The sequence below is a fragment of the Rhizophagus irregularis genome, chromosome 14, assembly GCF_026210795.1.
Source record: "Rhizophagus irregularis chromosome 14, complete sequence".
In the NCBI taxonomy this organism is placed as follows: Eukaryota; Fungi; Glomeromycota; class Glomeromycetes; order Glomerales; family Glomeraceae; genus Rhizophagus; species Rhizophagus irregularis.
In genome coordinates this window covers 1,121,681-1,144,874 of record NC_089442.1, presented here as the reverse complement: position 1 = coordinate 1,144,874, position 23,194 = coordinate 1,121,681, and the positions used below count along the sequence as shown (strand labels likewise).

Genomic DNA, 23,194 nt, shown 5'->3' with positions numbered 1-23,194 from the left:
ATAGTTATTATTGCGTACTTTTGACAGTACTAAATTTAAATTACAAAAAATTAAAATTTTCTTACCTCACTTAAAATTCATTGATAATATTTTGTGAATTATATATACGCATTTATTAGGCACTCTTTCCTATTTCATTTTGTATTCATATTCTAATGGCCATATTGCTGAATATAGTGCAGTGGAATCATTTCTGTCCATTTCTTTAATATATTTAAACTGGTCTATTATATTATCAAATCTATTAATTATTAAGGGTTTAAAATTTGAACGCACCGGCGTTTGAACGCACCCCTTTTTTGGAAATTTTTAAATAGTAATTTGTCGATCATTTATGATCACGTTATGATCAGCAAATTTACTATTTAATAATTTGTGGGTGCGTTGCAACGCACCTGCGTAAAATTGTTATTTCCTGAATTGATTTATCAGTTTTTTCGTTTCCGCTGGCCCAGTTTTAAACATATGTCTTAAATTATCTATTTGGCATGGTTTGTACCATTTGAATCGACTAATTATATATAAATTACCACAGTATTTACATTCAATAAAATCGTATTTGGATGTCACGATTTTGAATTAAAATTTTTTTTTTTAAAAAATTATTTAACAATTATGCAATTTCTTGTGATTATACAGATAAATTCAACTGACGCGGAACAATTTAACAATCTCTAACTTTTACCGTAAGGTTATATTTCAGTCAAGTGAGCAAATATTAAAATATTTTAAAGGTATTATTATTATTTAATATTTTAAAATTATGTATACCAAAATCTAAGTAATTCCGAGCTTTTAAAAAATATTATTTAATGTATAAATTCTTTCATAGAAGTTACAAATAATTTCTTGGCTTTTCCATAGTAGTTATATTGTACTTATGTGTCATTTTTTTATTATTAAAGGTTAGGTTGTAAAAGTAATTTAGTTCATTGTTTATGTCGCCTATATGGGACAAATTTATACGCTAATATGATGAGTTATAATATAAATATAGTATGAATCTTTATTATAATATAATTGAACAGTAATTTACGCTATAAAAATATTCTTTGCATGAACAGTGAATTTAATCGAAATACAAAACTATGCCAATGCTAAATATTATTCTGGCAAATTTGTTTCAAGTTAATTGGTCAATTTACTATTTGATTAAATTTAAATTATTCATAAATTCAAAGAAATTTATCAAATTAAACTAACATGAAATCAAGTTTTACGAGAATAGCGAAATTAATTGACAATCATGCTCAGTAAAGTTGGCAAAATCATTACTATAGTGCAGGCTGAAATTGACATTAATTTATTAACAAGTCTTAAGATCATAAGAGATGATGTAAAATAACTGAATATGTATGATATTCTTTTGTACTTTTTTTGTTTTCAGATTTGAATAAGCATTATATTCAATTGTAATGTTAAAAATGAAAAGAAAAATAAAATTATTAAGAGTAAAATAAAGGTAAGAAAATACAAGTTAACAATGAATAATTTGCTTACTATATATACACACGTAATTAAACCAATCTTTTAATTAAGTAAATTACATAGTAAATATTGAAATTATTGTTTAGTTACAATGAATGTTTCGATTTCTTCAATCTCATAAACTGAATTTGTATTTAAATTATCTTCGTAAATTTTACTATCATTTTTAGCATACAAACATTGATTATGATACATAAACAATGAATCAAAACCAAAATCAAATCCAGTACCATAATAATCGTATATAGCCTTATTATAATTTCTCACACGACTTATTTTCATATTTTGAGTATCATCATCATTTTCAAATGAAAAAATAAAATTATCCGATGAATAATAATACTTTGTATTATCAAAACCATTAAGACTTGGAACATTATTTCCAATGGAATTAAACCCAATAGAACTATATCCACCAAATATTTTATTTGTATGTTTAACTTTAATTAAAACCAAACTTTCCATTTGACCTTTACATTTATTTTTAAATGTTTCATAACTAATACCATCAATACTACCACGATACATAAGATTAAATTTATAACGTAAAATCCAGAAATCTTCTTTAACAATCCATTTGATAATTATTTTTGCGAGTTTTGGGTTGATAATTTTTGAATCAAGTTTTCCTATTCTAGGTGGTAAAGTATTTATTTTTGGAAAGGTACCTTTATTATAAAATTCTTCGATTTCTTCATAAATGTGATTAGGAATAATATTCTTATATGGTTTGACTTTATTATTAAAATCATCAGAAGTTATTTCTACAAATCGAACGAGAAGAATAAATTGATTTAATATTTCCTTTAATGCTTCATAATCTTCATTGCACCATTTGCTTATATCGCACTTCTCATTTTCCGAAACAGGAGTTTGCTCAATACCCCATTTAATTAAGTGATGCAAGTTTACATAGCAATTCTCATTTCCCAAACCAGGAGTCTGTTCAATACCCCATTTAATTAAGCGATCCCAAACGATGACTTCTTTAATTCGTAAGTCATCTCTTTCAAGTATTTTATAAATAATATCTTTATCTAGAGAAAGAAATTCGTTTGAAGTAATAAATAAATGTGTATCTTCACAAATAATATCAATACAATAATCTTGTAATTTCTTGCAATCAGTGATTTTAAACGCAATATGTAAAACAAGAAATAAATTTTTAAGAATCCACTCAATTCGTTTTTCAATTAAATAATCTTGAACATAATTAAATAACTCTCCAATAAGTAATTCGTCCGATGCGATTAATAATTCAAGAATATCTTTACTAGATTGTCCAGTTAAATCAAGTTCGCCAACGTAAATATATCTAATTATATTATTATTACATTTTTTTTTAATGAATAAATTATTTAATTTAATTTGATAAGAATAATTAAAAAAAAAATGAAAAATTATTCATACCTTAAAATTAAGTTAAAAATATTTGGTGTAATGTTCGTTTTTTTAAACATGATCATATCATTTTTCTTTGTGATCCAATTAGATGAAAGAGCACTTTTGAAATAAGGAGAACGAGCACGTAAAATTACTGAATGAGCACGAAATTCTTTTGTATTTTCATTTTCTCCAACTTTAATAATAACATTATAATCATCAGCATCATTTAAAATTAAGGAAAAATCTTTCGAAAGATTGGGATAAAAAAATGAAGTCATTTTAAGAAAGAAAAATGAAAAAAGAGGTACAAATAAATAAATAAATGATAAATATATTGACGATCAATGACTTCATGCATATTCTTTTTGTCATTAGTAATTGGAAGTCACATGATATGGATGGACTCGAAATTTTCGACAACATAATTTTAATTTTAAGAAATTGCGTTTCACTTTGTTAACGAAATAATTTTATTGTAATAACCTGATAATCATGAAAATGTAAAAATAATATTTAAAGTACGATACTATGAAAAAAATAAACAAATCTTGCTATAAGACATAGATCTAATAGATATTTGTATTTGTACTTTTTCTAAGTAAATTGAATAATATATTTTCGTTAGTCCGTTCCAAATTAACTTTTACTCCCCTCCTCTATTTTTGGAAATTTCAAATTTAAACATATATCCAAGCATGTTTAAAGTCACCTTCTCTTTTCTAAGAGTGTGGTACTGAAGATTGCTGATTTTACGAAGTTTTTTAATAAATTTATCATCAAAAAATTTATTATGATTTAATTACAAAAATTATTAATATGGTTACTATATATCTGTATAATTAAAAACAATCTTACTAAAAAAAATTCGTTAATATCAAAAAAAAATTTTCACGCAAATTTATTAGTTGGGGAAATAATATTGAAAAAAAACAATCTCATAAACAAAAAAATTCTCACTAAAAAAAATTTTCACGCGAATTTATTAGTCAGAAACATTATCATTGACTAAAAAAAATCTCACTAAAACATCGAAAAAGCCGTAGGACATAGTTCTAATCTGATTATAGTCTTGACCCAAACCAAGTTAACCGAAAGAAAGAATAATAATAAAATGAGGGATAAAAAAATTAATAAAAAAAAAGACTAAAAAGGTAGTTTCAGTCTTTACAGTAAAAACCGAAAAATAACAAAAAAAAAATTATTATTAGAGTCGTGGCAGAAATGACCGCAAATAAAATGCAATTAATAAGAAAAATTATACTTTTTTTGGTTAGTATTAATCCATCAGAAATCCAGTTAAAATTTCAATTAACCGGAAATGTATTGGTTTAAAGATCGATTATCGTAGTCAGGAAAGTCAACCAAATTATGATATAATAAATACGAAATAGATCGGACGCAAGAATATCACACTTTCAATGTTACACAATCCAAATTATATAAATATGACAATTTTTTTTTAATTAGACTTTAATATTATATGGTAACCCTATTGTACCATACCGATTATTGTTATTAAAAAAAAATCCTAGAAATTTTTTTATACCAAACTATTGTTATTAAAAAAAAAAATCTCATAAATTTTTTTTATAAATCTAAACACAATCTTGTTATAAAAAATCTTTTATTAATTTATTAGTACAATAGTATTAGTATACTTTTAAAAATAAACTCACTCACTATATCCGAAAGTAAACTAGCGAATGAAATATATAAAAAATTATTATTACCTAAAGGCTAAAGGTACTAATAATTATTATGAAAATCCGCCAATAAAAGAAAATTAATTAGTTTATCACATGAATTTTCTAAGAAAGTTTTAACGTTCAAATATTTGACCAATCAATAAATTTAGCTGATAGTATATATATTAAATATATCGATTTTTTTTATAATATAACAATTTAGTGTAAAAAGTATAGGGAATATTATCCAAAACTAACTATCCACGTCATACACCTATGGGCTTATATTGAACATTATATAATAGGTGAGAACGCGCCTATACATAATAAAATTACAATTTATGTTATGTAAAACATTCAAAAATTTTTATTTTAAAATCAAAAGTAAATCCTTTATATTAAATATAATTCAAAAAAATAAGAGCTCCCTCTTATTTTACATTTACCGTTAACTTGTTATCAAAAAAGGGATGAGCGATATATCGCATATGCGAAAAAAATATTAATCCTTAAATATAATATTAGATAAACGTGAATGTAAAGCAAGTGGATTCTTCAGATGTCAATATAATTATGTAAACTAGTGTATCAGTCGAAGAAAATATAATGAATCTACTAGAAATGAAAAATAGGTTAGTTATTTTAATTGAATGACCTTATTAATAACCCTGCATAGAGCTATTATACAGAAATTTGAGCGTAAAAAATTAATCCTGGAATGTCCCTTCCATAATACCATATTTTCAAAATTTCGATATTTTGACAAATTTGTGCCATTCCTAACAGTTTTTCTGAATCCAAACTTTGATTACATTCAATATCAAGGGTACGCAGCTGAGAAAAGAAAGTTGATGCCCCAGGATATTGATATAAAGGCAATGTTGTAAACCAATTAAAGTCTGTTATATTTTTGCAATTACTAATCAATAATTTGTAAATTTCTTGTTCCAATATTTTATACTTTTCCTGATATTCATAAGAATTAAGTACTTCATTAATTAATGCAAGCCCCATATTATATATAAGTTCTGATGAAATTTTGGAAGAAAAACTAATGTAATTGAATAATGGTTTGTTTGTTGAAAAAGGAATCGAAAGTGTAACAACATTATTTTCATTTAATAATTTCTTTGAAGATGCTGGTAATAAGTAAATTATTGTGTTAAAAAATTTATTATATTGATTACGATTATTAAGAGTCTCATAAGGATTTTTCCATAATATTTGTACTCCTATCATACACCAAAGACTATTCACCAAAATACATGAATATAAAGAATTTGAATCATATTGCAATTTAGTAAAAATAATCCTAAGACAATCTTCAACAAGATGTGACATATTTCAAAATATTGTAATGTTGTTTGAAAAAAAAAAAGAAATTTGATATTATAAAGATCCTTTTTATTAGTATTACAAAGCCACAGATTTGAGTCACCAAATTTACATAATTGCAAATTTCTTATGCCATCTTTTTAAAAGTTGAGTCAATCCATTTAATCCATTTAAATCAATAATTTTACTATATATGGACTCTTTTAATAGTAGTACTATTTATCTCCTTGATGTTTCTGCGCCAGAGGTTATTATGGTCATGTGCGCGTACCTGAACCAATGACGTGAGCCGCAGCAGATCGCATTGATGAAGCTATCCCGGTTATTATTTTTTTTTTTTAAACTTACCGTTTCTTATAGACTGAAATTTTTGATTTTTAATATTTTTTTTATTTTTCCAATTCTTTTTTTTTTAGGCCAAAAAAAAAAAACAACTTTTTAATTTTTTTTGGTTCAACCCGAAAAATTATATTTTTAATTATAAATTTTCTAAAATTTCTTTTTGGTACTATGAAAGGTTTGAAATAATAAAACAAAGTAATAATGGTGGACTTGAATTTGACAATATTTTTTAGTGAATTATGTATGAAGTGATAAGAATAAATCAGGACATCAAAATGAAGTTCGTGAGCTTGCAATCAATTTTTTATCATTTAAAAAAAGATTTGTCAAATTTATAATTTCATAATATTGATATTGGGAATTAATTACTGGACATATAATATATTTATTCATTTTTTATATATTATATGCTTGGGATAATACATTATAAATAGAATCAAGTTGGTTTATTTCTTTATTCAGAAACTAAAATTTAATGAGCTATTAGAAACATTTATAATACATTTATTTGCGATTTAAATGTTAAATGTTAATAATAAATGAACACAAAAGGCAATGAACAAAAAATATTTATAACTCAATTTATAATGAATTTACTATTCAAAGTTAATATTCACACCGTCCAATTAGATTTTGTAAATAAGCATCATGCAAACCAGGTACAATACATATTGAAAGTAACATGATTTTTTACTTAGATTATATTGTTTTCGACCCAGGTCTAATCACCATAAGTTTATATTTTCAAATCTTATATTTATTCGTTCAATTACAAACTAATTTTACTTATGTAAAAAAATTACATATACTCCATAATTAGTGTTGAACAAAATACAATAACATCAATCAATAAAGAAAAAAAAAATAATAATTTCTTAAATCCTAATTATAAAACTTGTTAATATAATAGTAAGCTTAAATTTGTTGCATCCTATATAAAATAAGGAGTTTGATCGACAAGTTTGTGTTCTAAAATGGATGTCGCACAAAAAAAAAGAACAGACACCTTTCATATTTCATGTTATACTAATATAATAAATAAAATTTTAAAATCCTCATGTAGAATGTCAGGTGGACAACTTAATATTGGCAAATCTACTGTTTCTAAAACTTTGTTGGAGTTTCATAAATATGGATGTGTGGAAGATTTACCATCATTACAAGCATGACAAAGAATTCTTACAAATAATGATATAAAAATAAAATAATAAAACAATAAATATATTAGTAGATATTATCAAATGTTATCATGTATATCAACATTCAATAAAATATAGTAATTACTTTTTTTTAAACTATTTGACTGAAACAATAAAAATAAATAACACTAATTATACTAACTTTAGTTCAATCATTAATATTACAGTCCAAACAATCAGTATAATCATTTGAAAGATCTTTTGTAAATGGATTGAGCAATCGAGAAGTATAATAAGCTTGTGGATGAATTGATTGACTATTTTCAATAGATAAAAAATTTGTTTTTCTATATTCATCTGCTTCTTTAATTTGCTTATTAAATTCCTCAAATATACCTAAACTAGAATATGCAAAAACTTCATCCACTTCAGATGCACTAGGTCTATTATCTGGATTTGGATCCCAACACATTTTCATTAGATTAATATAAAATTTTGGTGCTTCTTGCTCATTTATTTCAGGCCTAATTCCATTACATATATTTAATGCTAAAACATTATCATGTGCACACTTGGCAAAAGGTTGTTTTCCAGTTGCAATATAATACATAATCATACCAAAACTATATACATCTGCTGCTTGAGTATATGGCTTTCCTCTTAATACTTCAGGAGCTACAAATGGCATAACTCCATAAATTTTTGTTTTATCTATATTACTAACTTCTCCACAAAATCCCATATCTGAAATATATATATTACTTGCAGTATTTCCAGATCCATTATATCGAGCACAATCAATAAATAATACCAATACATTTCCTGTATGAAAATCACGATGAACTGCTTTATTTTCATGAATTTTTTTAAGACCTTTAATAATATCACTTAGCACATACAATTTTTCCCTCCAATTGTAATCCCTAATAATATCATTATTGTGATTATTAAGACTTCCCCCATTTGCATATTCAAGTACAATAATATAGTCTTTTGTATCCGGATTTTGAGATATTCCACATATTTTGAGAATACAATCAACAGAATGAATAGAATATGCACTAATCTATTAAAAATAAAAATATCATTATTCATCATTTTAAAAGTATTTAATAAAGCTTAAAAAAAATAAATTATTTCATACCTCATTTAAAAATTCATTAGTAATATTTTGGGAATTATGCAAGCATTTTAAAGCAACTTTCCTATAATTCCAAGTTGCTAAGTAAACTGTAGCAAATCCACCTTTACCTATTTCTTGAATAATATTAAATTGGTTATATGGTATCCATTTAACAACCATATCATTATATCTTTCAATTTTTAATTGCATTTTTTGAATAAAATTATCGATTGCTTCATTTCCACTAGTCCAGTTTACAAAATCTTGTTTTAAATTATTTATTTGGCATGGTTTACACCATTTAACAAGTATATTAGTATATATTTCACCACATTTTTTGCAATTACAATCAGTTGGTAATACTATAACATAATCTTTTGTATCTGGATTTTGGGATATTCCATATATTTTAGCAATGTTACCTTCATTTATTTTAATAGAATATGATTTAACCTGTTACATAAAAAAGTTGGTATATTAAAAGTATTTATAAAGATTAAGTACAAAAATTTAGAAGTTTCATACCTTATTTAGCAAGTTATCAATAACATTTTGTGAATTATTTAAGCATTTTAAAGTAACTTCTTTACTAGGATTTCTTTTATATTTTCCTTCTTTATACTCTAGTAAACCATTCTTCCATTTTGCCAAATATACTCTTGCAAAATCACCATTGCTTATTTCTTCAATAATACTAAATTGGTTATAAGGTATCCATTCAACTATTATATCATTATGACTTTCAATTTTTAATTGCATTTCTTGAATAAAATTATCAATTTCATTATTTCCACTAGTCCAGCTTGAAAAATTCTGTTTTAAATTACTTATTTGACATGGTCTACACCATTCAAATTTTTTATCTGTATCTACATCACCACGTTCTTTGCAATTACAATCATTTTGAAACACTATAACATAATCATTCGTATCAGGATTTTGGGATATTCCACACATTGTATATTCATTTAATTTAAATGAATATGCTTTAATCTGTTAAATATAAAAAGTTGTTATAATATATTTTTAAAAATTTATTACAAAAAATTGGAAGTTTCATACCTCATTTAGAAAGTCATTAATAATATTTTGTGAATTATTAAAACGCATTAAAGTGACATTTTTATTAGGATTTCTTTTATATTTCCTTTCTTCATAATTATATTTTAATAAACCATTCTTCCATATTGCCGAATATACACTAGCCGAATCATCTTTTTTTATTTCTTTAATATCACTAAATTGGTTATAAGGTATCCATTCAATAATTATATCATCTTTTTCAATATTCAATTGGATTTCTTGAATAAATTCATCAATTTTTTCATTGCCGCTGGTCCAATTTGCCAAGTTTTGTTTCATATTATTTATTTGACATGGTTTACACCATTTAACCTCTATATCTGTATATATATCACCACATTCTTTGCAATTACAATCATTTTGAAACACTATAACGTAATCTTTTGTATCTGGATTTTGGGATATTCCATGTATTTTAGGAATCTTACATTCGTCAACTCTAATAGAATATGCTTTAATCTGTTAAATATAAAAATGTTGTTATAAAAAAACATTTTTTAAAGATTAAATACTGAAAAAATTAGAAGTTTCATACCTCATTCAGCAAATCATTAATAACATCTTGCGAATTATTCAAGTATTTTAAAGTAACTTCTTTATTAGGTACTCTTTCACGTTTCCTATCTTGTTTAATATATATTAATGAGCCATCCTTCCATATTGCTGTAGCAAAATCATCTTTGATTAATTTTTTAATACTATTGAATTGGTTATAAGGTATCCATTCAACAATTATATCTTCCTCTTTATTAATCTTTGATTGTATTTCTTGAATAATTTTATCAATTTTTTCATTTCCACTAGTCCAGTTTGTAAAATTTTTTTTTAAATTATTTATTAAACATGGCTTACACCATTTTTCACCTATATATGAATATATTTTACCACAACTTTCGCATATAATATCATTTTGAGATGACATGATTAAGGATTTTTTTTTAAAAAAAAAAAATCGGCGTAATGAACGTTAATTATTTTATAGAGGCGACATCAAAACAGTTACATAAATATGTGATGATTGTTACAAAATTTCCGTGTCACAAATCGAATTGGAAATCATGTACGCCATTACTTTTTAAGTGTTACTCAACACTGTTACTCAATAAATATGCAGATCAAATTTAATCAGAAGCTCAATTCTATTAATAGAAAAAATGAAAATTATATAATAATCCTGCCTAAATAAGGAATTATACATTTTTATTTAGTTATAAACTTTCTCCCTTACCGTACCATTTTGTGCTATTTTTTTAAAAAAAATTAATTTATTATGAAAATATTTAAATTAATAATTAAATTACTATATAATAGTGGCTATTATTAAAATTATCTTAAAACTTACAGCAGCTAATACTCCATTTTCAACATACCTATAAGTGATTTGTTATTTGCGAAGGGTTTCATTTTCTTTATTATTACCAATATTTTTTTTTCTTATAATAATTTAAATTTCTCAAGTTTTTATAAAATAGTTTAATTGGGTTAAAATCTTGTCAAAACAAAAATTAAATTTTTAAAATGATTAATTGATCGGTTAAATAACTAATTTACTAAATTGATTAATTTGGATAGCATCATACAGTATCTATTGAGAGCATTTTATAAAACATGAAATTAATATTTAATATCAATATTGGTATCAATATCAACTTCAATATCCAATATTGATTAAAAATCGAAGTTTTATACAAACAACGGTTGGTTATAAATTATAACAACATGGTTCGGATTGGCTGATTGGCTGAAATTATGTTGAAAAAATCGATAATTTTAATAATTTTAACTATAAATAAATTGGTAACTTTTATATTAAAAAAAAAAAATTTTTTGTTATTAAATAATTGATAGAAAAATTCAGGATGTAGTGTCAAAAAAAAAGAACATCATGATATCATGTCCATAAATATGGCAAGCCGAGTTGGACAAAATTATCAGACATTGTGCGATAAAATATCAAGCATGGCTAGACAAAATGTCACTCCGTGTCTGACATTTTACCTGTTTATGCTTGATTTTCATCTGTCCCGTGCTTGATATTTATCTGTATGTGCTTGATATTTTTATCTGTTCATGCTTGATGTTTATCTATCACGTGCTTGATATTTTTATCTGTTCATGCTTGATGTTTATCTGTACGTGCTTGATGTTTTATCTGTACGTGCTTGATGTTTTATCTGTATGTGTTTGATAATTATCTGTACGTGCTTGATAATTATCTGTACGTGCTTGATGGTTTTATCCGACCATGCTTGACATTTTTATCCATCCATGCTTTATGTTTTTATCCGTCTGTGCTTGATATTTTTGTCCGTCTGTGCTTGATGTTTTTGTCCAACTGTGTTTGATTTAATCCAACTATACTCGATAATTTTATCTTTGTCAAAAATTAGTTTCTTTGTCAGCACAGGGTTGATATTTTGTCGGTCACATGTTTTTAAGTTTAGCGTAGTTTTAAAAAAATTGTTTTTTTTTTATTGGCTTTTTTTTATAAACAAATTTTGTAGGGAATTTTTATTTTTAATATAGGCAAAGGCTTTGTTTGGTAGAATTTCTTTGGGAATTTTTTAATAAGATTTTTTTTGATAAAAAATTTCGTTAGAAAATTTTTTTCACATTTCTGAGTTTTTTTTTTGATGATTATTTCGTTAAAAACTTTTATTTGATAGAAATTTTATTGGAGAATTTTTTTTTAATAAGATTTTTTTTTTGACATATACTTAATTTGTTGGAACAATTTTTTTTAACAGGAGAGATTTTTTTTTTTGATAGAGAATTAATTGAGAATTTTTTTTTTTTGTAGAAAATTATTTGAAGAATTTTTTTAATAGGGAAGATTTTTTTTTGATAGATAATTTCGTTACTAGAAAATTTTTTTAACTAGTGAGATTTTTTTTTGATAGAGAATTTCATTAAAATTTTTTTTTAATAGGAGGGAGTTTTCTTTGATAAAGAATTCTTTTGGGAATTTTTTTTAATAGGTGAAAGTATTTTTGACGGAGAATTTTATTAGAGAATTTTTTTTTTTTGATAGAAATTTTCATCATAGAATTTTCTTTTTAATAGGTAAGATTTTTTTTTTTTGATAGATCATTTCGTTAATAATTTTTTTAACAGGAGATTTTTTTTTTTGATAGAAAATTTCGGTAAAGAATTTTTTTTTTAGAATTTTTTTTTAATAGGAGGGAAGTTTTTTTTTTTGATAGAAATTCTTTTGAGAACTTTTTTTAATAGGTAAGAATCTTTGAATTTTTTTTTAATAGGGAAAATGTATTTTTTGATGGAAGATTTTCGTTAGAAAATTTTCTTAATCAGGGATATTTTTTTTTGATTGAGAATTTCATTAGAGAATTGTTGGTTGAAAAGTCTTTTTATATTTTTGATGGAGAATTTTGTTAGAAGTCTCAATAGAAAATTTTATTGAAAATAGTTTTTTTTTAATAAGGGTATCGAGAATTTTGGCTTGAAATTTTTTTTTAATAAAGAATTTCATTTGGAATCTTTTTTTTTATAAAAAATTGATTGAAAATTTATCGGAAATTTTTTATTAAATTTTACAATTTTAATAAATTTTTACTCCTCTTCATCTTCTCATCACTTCTTTTAATCTTCTATCGCTCCTTTTCGTCTCCCATCACGCCTCTTCGTCTCCTATCACTCCTTTTCGTCTCCCATCACTCTTTTTCATCTCCCATCGCTCCCTTTCGTCTCCTATCACTCCTCTTAATCTTCCCATCACTTCTTTTCATCTCCTATCACTCCTTTTCGTTTCCCATCACTCCTCTTAATCTTCCCATCACTTCTTTTCGTCTCCCATCACTTCTTTTCGTCTCCCATCACTTCTTTTCGTCTCCCATCACTCCTTTTTATCTCCCGTCACTCCTCTTCGTCACCCATCACTCCTCTTTGTCTCCCATCACTTCTTTTCGTCTCCCATCACTCCTTTTCGTCTCCCATCACTCCTCTTCGTCTTTCATCACTTCCTTTTGTCTCCCATCACTCCTCTTAATCTTCCCATCACTTCTTTTTTTTATCTCCCATCACTCCTCTTTGTCACCCATTACTCCTCTTTGTCTCCAATCACTTCTTTTTGTCTCTCATCACTCATTTTCGTCTCTCATCATGTCCTATTTCTCCTTTTTGTTTCCTATCACTTCTCATTACTCTTTTTTACTCCCTTTCATCTTCTATTACTTTCCATTACTCCATTCTTATTTTTATTTTTTTATTAGCATCTTTTTCCTTGATCATTGTAATTTACTTATCTTTTTTATTTATTGTTATTGTTTCTTTTATTTGTACACTTCAATAAAAATAAATATGGTGATTTTTTTCTTTAAAATCGTAATGTGACTTAAATTTTAATATTTGTAAATAAAATTTCATTAAATAAGATTATTTTGAATAAATATGTTTGCAAAAAATTTTTTTTAAAAAATATCTTTTTAATAATAACCGATCAAAAATTAGAAAAAAACCCAGGCAATCACAATTTTAATTTATATATATTAAAAGTAGGGATGGCAACGGTCGGTCATGGTCAGTCATCGGTCGGTCATAACCGGTCAAGAACCTTTGACCGACCGACCGACCGTTTGACCGACCGGTCTGACCGACCGGTTAACTGACCGTTTGACCAACTGGTTAACCAATCCTGAAAATGTTTGCGAAACGTAATTTAATTGAAATACTTAATAAAAAATGTTTTCGCAACGTTTTCTATTAAAATAATTAAAAAAACGTTTGCGAAACATTTTTTTTATTAAATTACGTTTCGCAAACGTTTTCAGGATCGGTCAAACAGTCGGTCAAACGGTCGGTTAACCGGTCGGTCAGACCGGTCGGTCAAATGGTCGGTCAGAGGTCTTTGACCGACCGATATCGGTCACGGTCATGACCGGTCATAACCGGTTAATGACCGTGACCGTTGCCATCCCTAATTAAAAGTATTTAAAATAGTAGATTTTCAAAAATGTTTCCAATTAATGATAAAAAGAAAAAACACTTCAAACAAATTTCTGCTATATACTTTTCTTAAAGTTAACATTATTAACTTTTTAATTTATGTCAGCTCATGCAGAGCTTTACTAGTATATAAAATTTGCTTAATTTACTATGCTACTTAGGATTCTATCATAGTTTTTTTTAATTTTATCTTAATCTTATTAATGTAATTTAGTATTTTTTTTAATTTTATAAAAAAAGATCTCTAATGAAATTCTTTATTAAAAAAAAAATTTCAAGCCAAAATTCTCGATACCCTTATTAAAAAAAAACTATTTTCAATAAAATTTTCTATTGAGACTTCTAACAAAATTCTCCATCAAAAATATAAAAAGACTTTTCAACCAACAATTCTCTAATGAAATTCTCAATCAAAAAAAATATCCCTGATTAAGAAAATTTTCTAACGAAAATCTTCCATCAAAAAATACATTTTCCCTATTAAAAAAAAATTCAAAGATTCTTACCTATTAAAAAAAGTTCTCAAAAGAATTTCTATCAAAAAAAAAACTTCCCTCCTATTAAAAAAAAATTCCAAAAAAAAAATTCTTTACCAAAATTTTCTATCAAAAAAAAAAATCTCCTGTTAAAAAAATTATTAACTATCAAAAAAAAAAATATCTTACCTATTAAAAAGAAAATTTTATGATGAAATTTCTATCAACAAAAAAAAAAAATTCTCTAATAAAATTCTCCGTCAAAAATACTTTCACCTATTAAAAAAAATTCCCAAAAGAATTCTTTATCAAGGAAAACTCCCTCCTATTAAAAAAAAATTCTTAACAAAATTCTCTATCAAAAAAAAATCTCACTAGTTAAAAAAATTTTCTAGTAACGAAATTATCTATTAAAAAAAAAATCTTCCCTATTAAAAAAATTCTTCAAATAATTTTCTACAAAAAAAAAAAATTCTCAATTAATTCTCTATCAAAAAAAAAAATCTCTCCTTGTTAAAAAAAATTGTTCCAACAAATTAAGTATATGTCAAAAAAAAAAAATCTTATTAAAAAAAAATTCTCCAATAAAATTTCTATCAAATAAAAGTTTTTAACGAAATAATCATCAAAAAAAAAACTCAGAAATGTGAAAAAAAATTTCTAACGAAATTTTTTATCAAAAAAAATCTTATTAAAAAATTCCCAAAGAAATTCTACCGAACAAAGCCTTTGCCTATATTAAAAATAAAAATTCCCTACAAAATTTGTTTATAAAAAAAAGCCAATAAAAAAAAAAAATTTTTTTTAAAACTACGCTAAACTTAAAAACATGTGACCGACAAAATATCAACCCTGTGCTGACAAAGAAACTAATTTTTGATAAAGATAAAATTATCGAGTATAGTTGGATTAAATCAAACACAGTTGGACAAAAACATCAAGCACATACGGACAAAAATATCAAGCACAGACGGATAAAAAAATAAAGCACGGACGGATAAAAATGACAAGCATGGTCGGATAAAACCATCAAGCACGTACAGATAAAACCATCAAGCACGTACAGATAATTATCAAGCACGTACAGATAAACATCAAACACATACAGATAAAACATCAAGCACGTACAGGTAAAACATCAAGCACGTACAGATAAACATCAAGCATGAACAGATAAAAATATCAAGCACGTGATAGATAAACATCAAGCATGAACAGATAAAAATATCAAGCACATACAGATAAATATCAAGCACGGGACAGATGAAAATCAAGCATGAACAGGTAAAATGTCAGGCATGGTGTAACATTTTGTCAATCCATGCTTGATTTTTCACCCGTCCAATGCCTGATAGTTTAGTCCAGCTCGGCTTGCCATACATAAAAAAATAATTTTTGCTAAAAAAAAAAATTTGGATCAGCAGGACAATTTTAACAGATTATCCAATACCCGTCAAAGTTAACCATTATTTTTTATTTTAATAAAATAAAATAAATGTATTTTTATTAACTTAATATTAACATAAATTAAATAAAAAATAATCTTTTATTTTATCACTAAAATGTAAATGAAAGTATAATAAAAAATGCACTTTTATTATAAAGGTAAAAAAAATGCACCAAAATTTAATAAAGGTAGAAAAATATCAAAATACTTCTTTTCTTAATATTTGTTAAATGTGCCAAAGAAAATACATATGATGTTTATCACACAATTGCAATGAAAAAGGATATAATGAATTGATAGACTATATCATAACAATATAAATAATATTTCACGGAGAGAATAATTTTATATTTTTGGACAATCAAGAAAAAAAATGTATTAAGTCACTGAAAATGTCTCAGCATCGAAATTTTGCCAAGTGTCTGATTATTTAATAAGTATGCAGTCTGATTTATTATAAAGCTATTTATCGGGGAATTTACATATTAGTTATTTATTCTACAGCCGCCAATGATCATCTTATAAATACAATAAACTATTGATTAAACAACGTCAAAAATATCAATAATAATTATGCAATGGTAGTTTATTTATAGCTTAATAAAAAAATACCAGCATGATGAAAAAAGCAAATTTATTCTTGTACAAAATCCTTAGATGAATTTTAATTAAAAAAATAAAAATTTTATCATAATTAAACTGGAATTTAGTTCTTTTTAACAGCAGGTTTTATTTATTATAATTGGTTAGTAGCGTTAGTAGACGTTATTCGTAAAAGAATTTAATTGCACAAGCAATAGAAATACTAGTTCATAAGTTTAATAATTGTTGTGTCATCTTACATTTCTGAAGAAATTTTGATAAATCTAATAAAGCAATAATGAGAAATTTGCTTAATTTGGCTATAACAAAAAGTTTGTCCTATATAGTTAATGGGTGAATGGTTAGATTTTATCACGTCAGTAGCAATTAATACATTCCCAAGTATGTAACACTTTACCAATCATGTTTCATTTTCGGCCATTCAGGATGATCAACCGCAGCAGATCGCGTTGATTTTAAAATCTTTTTTCTCTCTTTTCTTAAACTGTATCTTTTTTTTCTGTCTCTTTTTTTTAAACCGGATCATTTTTTTTTTAATATTTTTTTTTTGATCCTTTTTTTTTGACCGGATCTTTCTCTTTATAATAATCTAAACTATATTTTTTATTTATATTATCGTTATTATTTATTTCGTCTTTAGGCAGGCTTAGATCTTCCTTATTTTTTTTAGAATATTTTTTTATTGAATAAATATGCTTTGTATGATCTTTTTTAGTTAGAATAAAGTATATATTTTTTACCTAAAAATAAAAAAAACATGTTAATATTAGTTTATGTATATAAAACAAAAAATTTATTGTTATATTGACTTAAACTCATTTAATACTGTTGCAACGCAACAAACTACAGCTAGTTATAAAATAAATTTATTATTTATTCTAATTTAATTATTTAAACATTTTAATTTATAGAATTAAACATTAAACATTTTTAATTTTTATTTAATTATGTCATTTATGTAAGATTAAAATTATTTAAAAATCAAGCTGCGGTAACTCATCTCTAAGTTTTAATCATGAACAAAAAAAATAACTATAATAAATAAATAAATAATTTGTTTTAGAAAAGCAAAGTTTTAAAGTAACTTTAATCAATCAGTTGTAAAAATTTTACAAATATTATTTATGATTATTCATCTATATTTAATATAATTAATCAAATATCTTTCTTTTCAATATTCCATATTAAGTCATCAAAGTCAATTACTAAATCACTATGTCTTCGGACTATAATATTATGTAACTCGAATTCCTTCACTTCATCTTTCAAATACAACAATTCCCTCTTATTATTATCCTGAATAGCCAAATACTTGACTCTTTTTTCCTTCATAATATATTCCTTTATGTAATGTAAAATATCATCACTACCCCTTTTTAATTTTATTAAAAATTTATTAATAAAAATATACTGAGAATTTTCTAAGAATACTCTAAAATAACTATCTTTAATGATGAAACTCAAATTTACATAATCCAATTTAGAAGGAAGAATTTGTCCTAGATTTTCTAATATGATTGAACTATAAATTGCTGAATCTTCACATATATTGATTATAAGATAATTGAGACTTTGTTTAATACTTTCAATTAAATTGATTTTTTGAAGAATAGTAATCTCACTTTCATGTCCATTAAGATAAAGTAAATTGATATTGTTACAATATTTTGTTAATTGTAATAAATCACAATAATTATAACAAATTCCACTCCCGCCGAAATTTTCTAAATAATCACCAGATTTTAGTAATAATTGTTGCAATGATTCAATTTGTAGTATCCCACATAAAATTAAAGATTTTAATTTAAATGGTTTGGTTAAATTATTAATTTGTTGAATAAAACTATTATTCAAGGAATAACAATAGACAATATGAACAGATTCTAAAACATTTAATTGTTCAAATATTTCATCAAGATTGATTATTTTTCTAAAATTGATGTAATAGAAAATAATTGTATTTAAGGTATTTGAACAATTATAATCTTTTGATAATAATAATGATTGATATAAAGATAAATAATTTCTATATATAAAAATTTTCTTAAGATTTTGATGTAAATGAATCATTTGTAATACATGGTTATTATATATATTGTCTTCAACAAATCTGGTATAAAGTTTCATGTTTCCAATATTGTGAATAAAATTTTGATTTTGCAATATTAACTCAAGAATTTCATTAAAACTTGCTTTGTCATAAATACTTAAGGCCTCAATTTCAAGAGTATGTAAATTTACTTCACTTTCAATAAAAATTTTAAATAGTGACATATGAACTAATCTCTTAACATGATCATATCGATCTGTTCCAATTCCGAATTTTGAATTCCTAATAGCAGAACAAAACCACTTATCAACAGAAGTGTATAACTTATATGTATTCAAATATTTTAAAAAACTAGGATAATTGAACAGTGTATTCGTAGGTAATAATGAATTATTAATAGTTTTATATTCATATAATTTTAAATCATTATTTAAATTATTATATAAGTAAATTTCAATAAAATCATAGTTTCCGGTACGAATTGAAAATGGATTTTCCCATAATAATGGAATTGCTAAACGACACCATAATCTGTTAACTAAAATGCATGAATATAAAGTTGAATAATCATTCTGAAAATATTTTATAATTTCATAAGTTAATTCAGGTAAATCTCCTAAAAATATTTTTGAACACGACATGTTGTAATTGAAGGAAAGTATCAATTTTATTATTATGTCGAGCTGGGTATATTATATATGATTCTGATGTCGCACAATTCATACAATTCATTCTGATTAATAGTGTGTAATGTGTTTAGATAATTATGCGCAGCTTTAACTAATGAGCATTAATTATAGCAAATTATTGCATAAGTCATTATAAAACTTAGTGACAATGCGTGTAACTACAATCGATTAAGACTGAATAATTTTATATCCATTTAATTTTGTTTTAAATCACTATATAAGTAAAATTTTGATAAAACTATAATTCCAGGTAGGAATTGAAAGTGGAATTTCCTAGGCTTTTTTATCCAGATAATATGGCAAACTTGATAATTTTATTCGGATAAAGATTGCTCTATCAGGATATCTGTTGGTAATTTATTCTTTTAAAAAATAATTATATCATACACTTTTACAATTTTCTATTTCTTTTTTTGTGTTGTTTATTTAATTATGATATTCATTCTTTTTCAGATTTCTAGTCGTCACAGTGTTGAAAATTTAGATTATTTTATAAGCGCAAAAAAATAATCACATAAAAATAGTGTTTTTTTAAAAATCCAATAATATTTATTTTATTCTGTTTTAAGTTTACTATAAAAAATGAATAATATTACTTATAATAAATTCCATTAATAGATATACAGTAAATATAAATTCATTTATGAATATACATTATATATATCCCTGCTAATACATCTCATCTATAAATTCATAGGCTCTAATACATAAATCACTATATTCCCTAACTTTAATATTATATGATTCAAATTCCTTCAATTCATCTGTCATAGTAAACAACTCTTTATTATGCCGATATATATTATATGTGCCACTTCCTACTTGGATTTCTATATGTGCTTCAATAGCTAAATATTCAACCCTTTTTTCTTTCATAATATATTCTTTTATATATGGTAAAATATGATCAAATAAATTATTAATTCTGAATAATAATTTCTTAATAAAAATATGTCCTAAACTTTTAAAAAATACTTCCCAAATATTTTTTCTAATCGGAGTACCAGTAAAACTTAAATTCAAATATTCTAACTTACAAGGAAGTACATGTGCTAATCTTAAAATCATTTCCATTGTAAGTTTATAATTTTCATCATGATTATAAAAAATATATATGGAAAAATAATTAAGGTTTTGTCCGACTGAATCTAATGCAATATGAACTTTCTTAACACTAGATATACTGCATGTATCAAAAAATTTAATTTTCTTACAATAATTATTAATAAATTCTAATGCTCTATATTTTAGTACATCATCTACATATGAGCCAAATCCAATATTTTCTAAATATTCCCCAAATTTTTGAAATAATAATTGCATTAATTCAATTTGTAAATTTTTGTCCCTCGTAGTTTCATCCCTTATAAATAAAGATGTTAATTTAAATTTGTTAAGATCAATGATTTGTTGAATAAAATTAGAATTAAAAATAAGACACTCAAGTATATGAATAGATTCTAAAACATTTAATTGTTCAAATGCCTTTTTTATATATAATATATTCCTAAAATCGATTCCATAAAATATAATTATCTTTAAAGGTTTTGAGACTATTAGAATCACCTATGATGTTATATAATGATATATTATTATTTGTACTTGTAGAATTATCAAGTTTAAAAATAATTTTTTCAAGATTTTTTTGTGAATTAATAATTTGTGATAATTGGTTTTCAATTGTAATATGGTTATTTCTAAAACTTTCATATTCTGAAAATCTAATATGAAGTGATGAAATTAAATTACAATGATGATAAAAACATTTTAAAAAATTATAATCAAATTTATATTTTACAATTTCTTTATCAAAATGAAGTTTCAAATTTTTTATATTACTAATGAATTTTGGATTTTGTAAGATTAATCTAAAAATCTTATTAAAATTTCTTTTATTCATAAGGTAATTATAAGAAATTTCAATTTCAAAAGTTTTTAATTTAACTTCATTTTCAATAAATACTTTAATTAATAAATAAAAAATACGTCCTTTTGAACAAGTAAACGTTTGTTAACATTAATCCATTTTTTAATAATGGAATATATGTTTCTTGTATTTATACATTTAATAAAATAGGAATAATTAAATAATGTTTTTGAAGGAAATACATTATTATTAATTCCACATCTATTTAATTGTTCTTTGTCTTTCTCATTTATTTTTTGTAAATAAATTTCAATAAAATGAAGATTTTTAGGATTTTTCATTGAAAATGGATCTTTCCATAATAATGGAATCGTAATTTGACACCAAAATTTATTAACTAAAATACATGAATGTAATGTTGAAATGTCATCTCGAAAATATTGAATAATATCTTCTGTTAATTCGGGTAAATTTCCTAATAATACTTTTGAGCATGCCATATTGCAAAATGAAGAAAAAAAAAAAGGGAGTAATTTTGAAAAGGGAGTATAGAATATATTTTTATTTTTATTTTTATTAAACAGTAATAGTTAGTGAAAACAAATTTTATAAACATATCAAAAATGAAAAAGTAAAATAAAAAAATGAACTAAACTATCAGAAGAATCTACTTCGACGGTGGGGCAATTAAATACGAAACTATTAAAGATATAACCAACTACACCTAAAAACCATTTCTTTAATTAACCCACTACCTCCCATACACTAGCCGAAACTTGGTAAGTTGAAGCCCGCCCTGCAGAAGAAAGTAAAATTGACCCTATAAAATTATATAAATCAACTACTAAAATCTACGATGGCGCTACGAAGTAAGATTAGTATAAAATTCTATTATATTTTTGCCAAAATAAATGTAATTTCTAATACTATCTAAAGAATCATAATGAATAAAATTATTATTACTACTATTATTATTAGGTAATGAACGAACGCTTTTAAACTTTAATTTTTTCTTTTTAGTCAACCCTAACGAACGTTCAAATTCCTTCAAGTGCGAACACCGTGGAATCCAAACCTCTTCAAATATTTCATTGAAAATAAACTGTCTCATTTGAATCAAAACATCAGCAACATTTTTCTTTGTGGTCCAAGAATTCAACAAATCCGAAAGTGACATAGGTATAATTCCTTTAATAATGTCAATAAAAGTAAACACGTTAGGATCAGGGAGTATAGAATATATTAAAACAATAAAAAGATATTATTGGGCGTTTTTTATAAAACTAGTAACGATTTTGTTGATCATTTATTTTTAAATTTATTATAAATTTTGTCACGAGATTTTCTATGGAAATCATTTCTCAATTTGTTATTAAAACACCTGCTGAATTGCCTTGAAATTGAAAATCATTTCCCTTTTTATAAAAAAATTTCCTTTTTGGTAAAAAACTCTCAGATTAATCTTATATAACTTTATGTCAATGTCAATGACAATGTCAATGTCAGTGACAATGTCAAT

At 24.3% G+C, this 23,194-nt stretch overlaps 5 protein-coding genes across 5 annotated transcripts; all 5 read right to left on the bottom strand.

Annotated features, from left to right (window-relative positions):
* Nucleotides 1-1,563: 1,563 nt before the first annotated feature.
* Nucleotides 1,564-3,152, bottom strand: OCT59_005937 (uncharacterized protein; the record flags this gene model as incomplete). Its single annotated transcript, XM_025324880.1, has 2 exons — nt 1,564-2,803; nt 2,899-3,152. The coding sequence occupies 2 exons, from the start codon at nt 3,150-3,152 to the stop codon at nt 1,564-1,566; spliced, it is 1,494 nt and encodes a 497-aa protein (XP_025183876.1).
* A 2,088-nt stretch (nt 3,153-5,240) lies between these two features.
* On the bottom strand, nt 5,241-5,900 carry OCT59_005936 (uncharacterized protein; the record flags this gene model as incomplete). Its single annotated transcript, XM_025331699.2, has 1 exon — nt 5,241-5,900. One exon carries the CDS (start codon nt 5,898-5,900, stop codon nt 5,241-5,243), a length of 660 nt encoding a protein of 219 aa, XP_025183877.1.
* A 1,683-nt stretch (nt 5,901-7,583) lies between these two features.
* On the bottom strand, nt 7,584-10,503 carry OCT59_005935 (uncharacterized protein; the record flags this gene model as incomplete). The annotated part of the gene is made up of 8 exons (XM_066140943.1): nt 7,584-7,825; nt 7,994-8,441; nt 8,520-8,626; nt 8,846-8,951; nt 9,024-9,220; nt 9,326-9,491; nt 9,561-10,040; nt 10,117-10,503. The coding sequence occupies 8 exons, from the start codon at nt 10,501-10,503 to the stop codon at nt 7,584-7,586; spliced, it is 2,133 nt and encodes a 710-aa protein (XP_065997781.1).
* A 7,721-nt stretch (nt 10,504-18,224) lies between these two features.
* On the bottom strand, nt 18,225-19,760 carry OCT59_005934 (uncharacterized protein; the record flags this gene model as incomplete). The annotated part of the gene is made up of 1 exon (XM_025331701.1): nt 18,225-19,760. The coding sequence occupies one exon, from the start codon at nt 19,758-19,760 to the stop codon at nt 18,225-18,227; it is 1,536 nt and encodes a 511-aa protein (XP_025183880.1).
* A 717-nt stretch (nt 19,761-20,477) lies between these two features.
* OCT59_005933 (uncharacterized protein) lies at nt 20,478-22,175 on the bottom strand (the record flags this gene model as incomplete). The annotated part of the gene is made up of 3 exons (XM_025324881.1): nt 20,478-21,268; nt 21,375-21,770; nt 21,872-22,175. The coding sequence occupies 3 exons, from the start codon at nt 22,173-22,175 to the stop codon at nt 20,478-20,480; spliced, it is 1,491 nt and encodes a 496-aa protein (XP_025183881.1).
* Nucleotides 22,176-23,194: the final 1,019 nt, after the last annotated feature.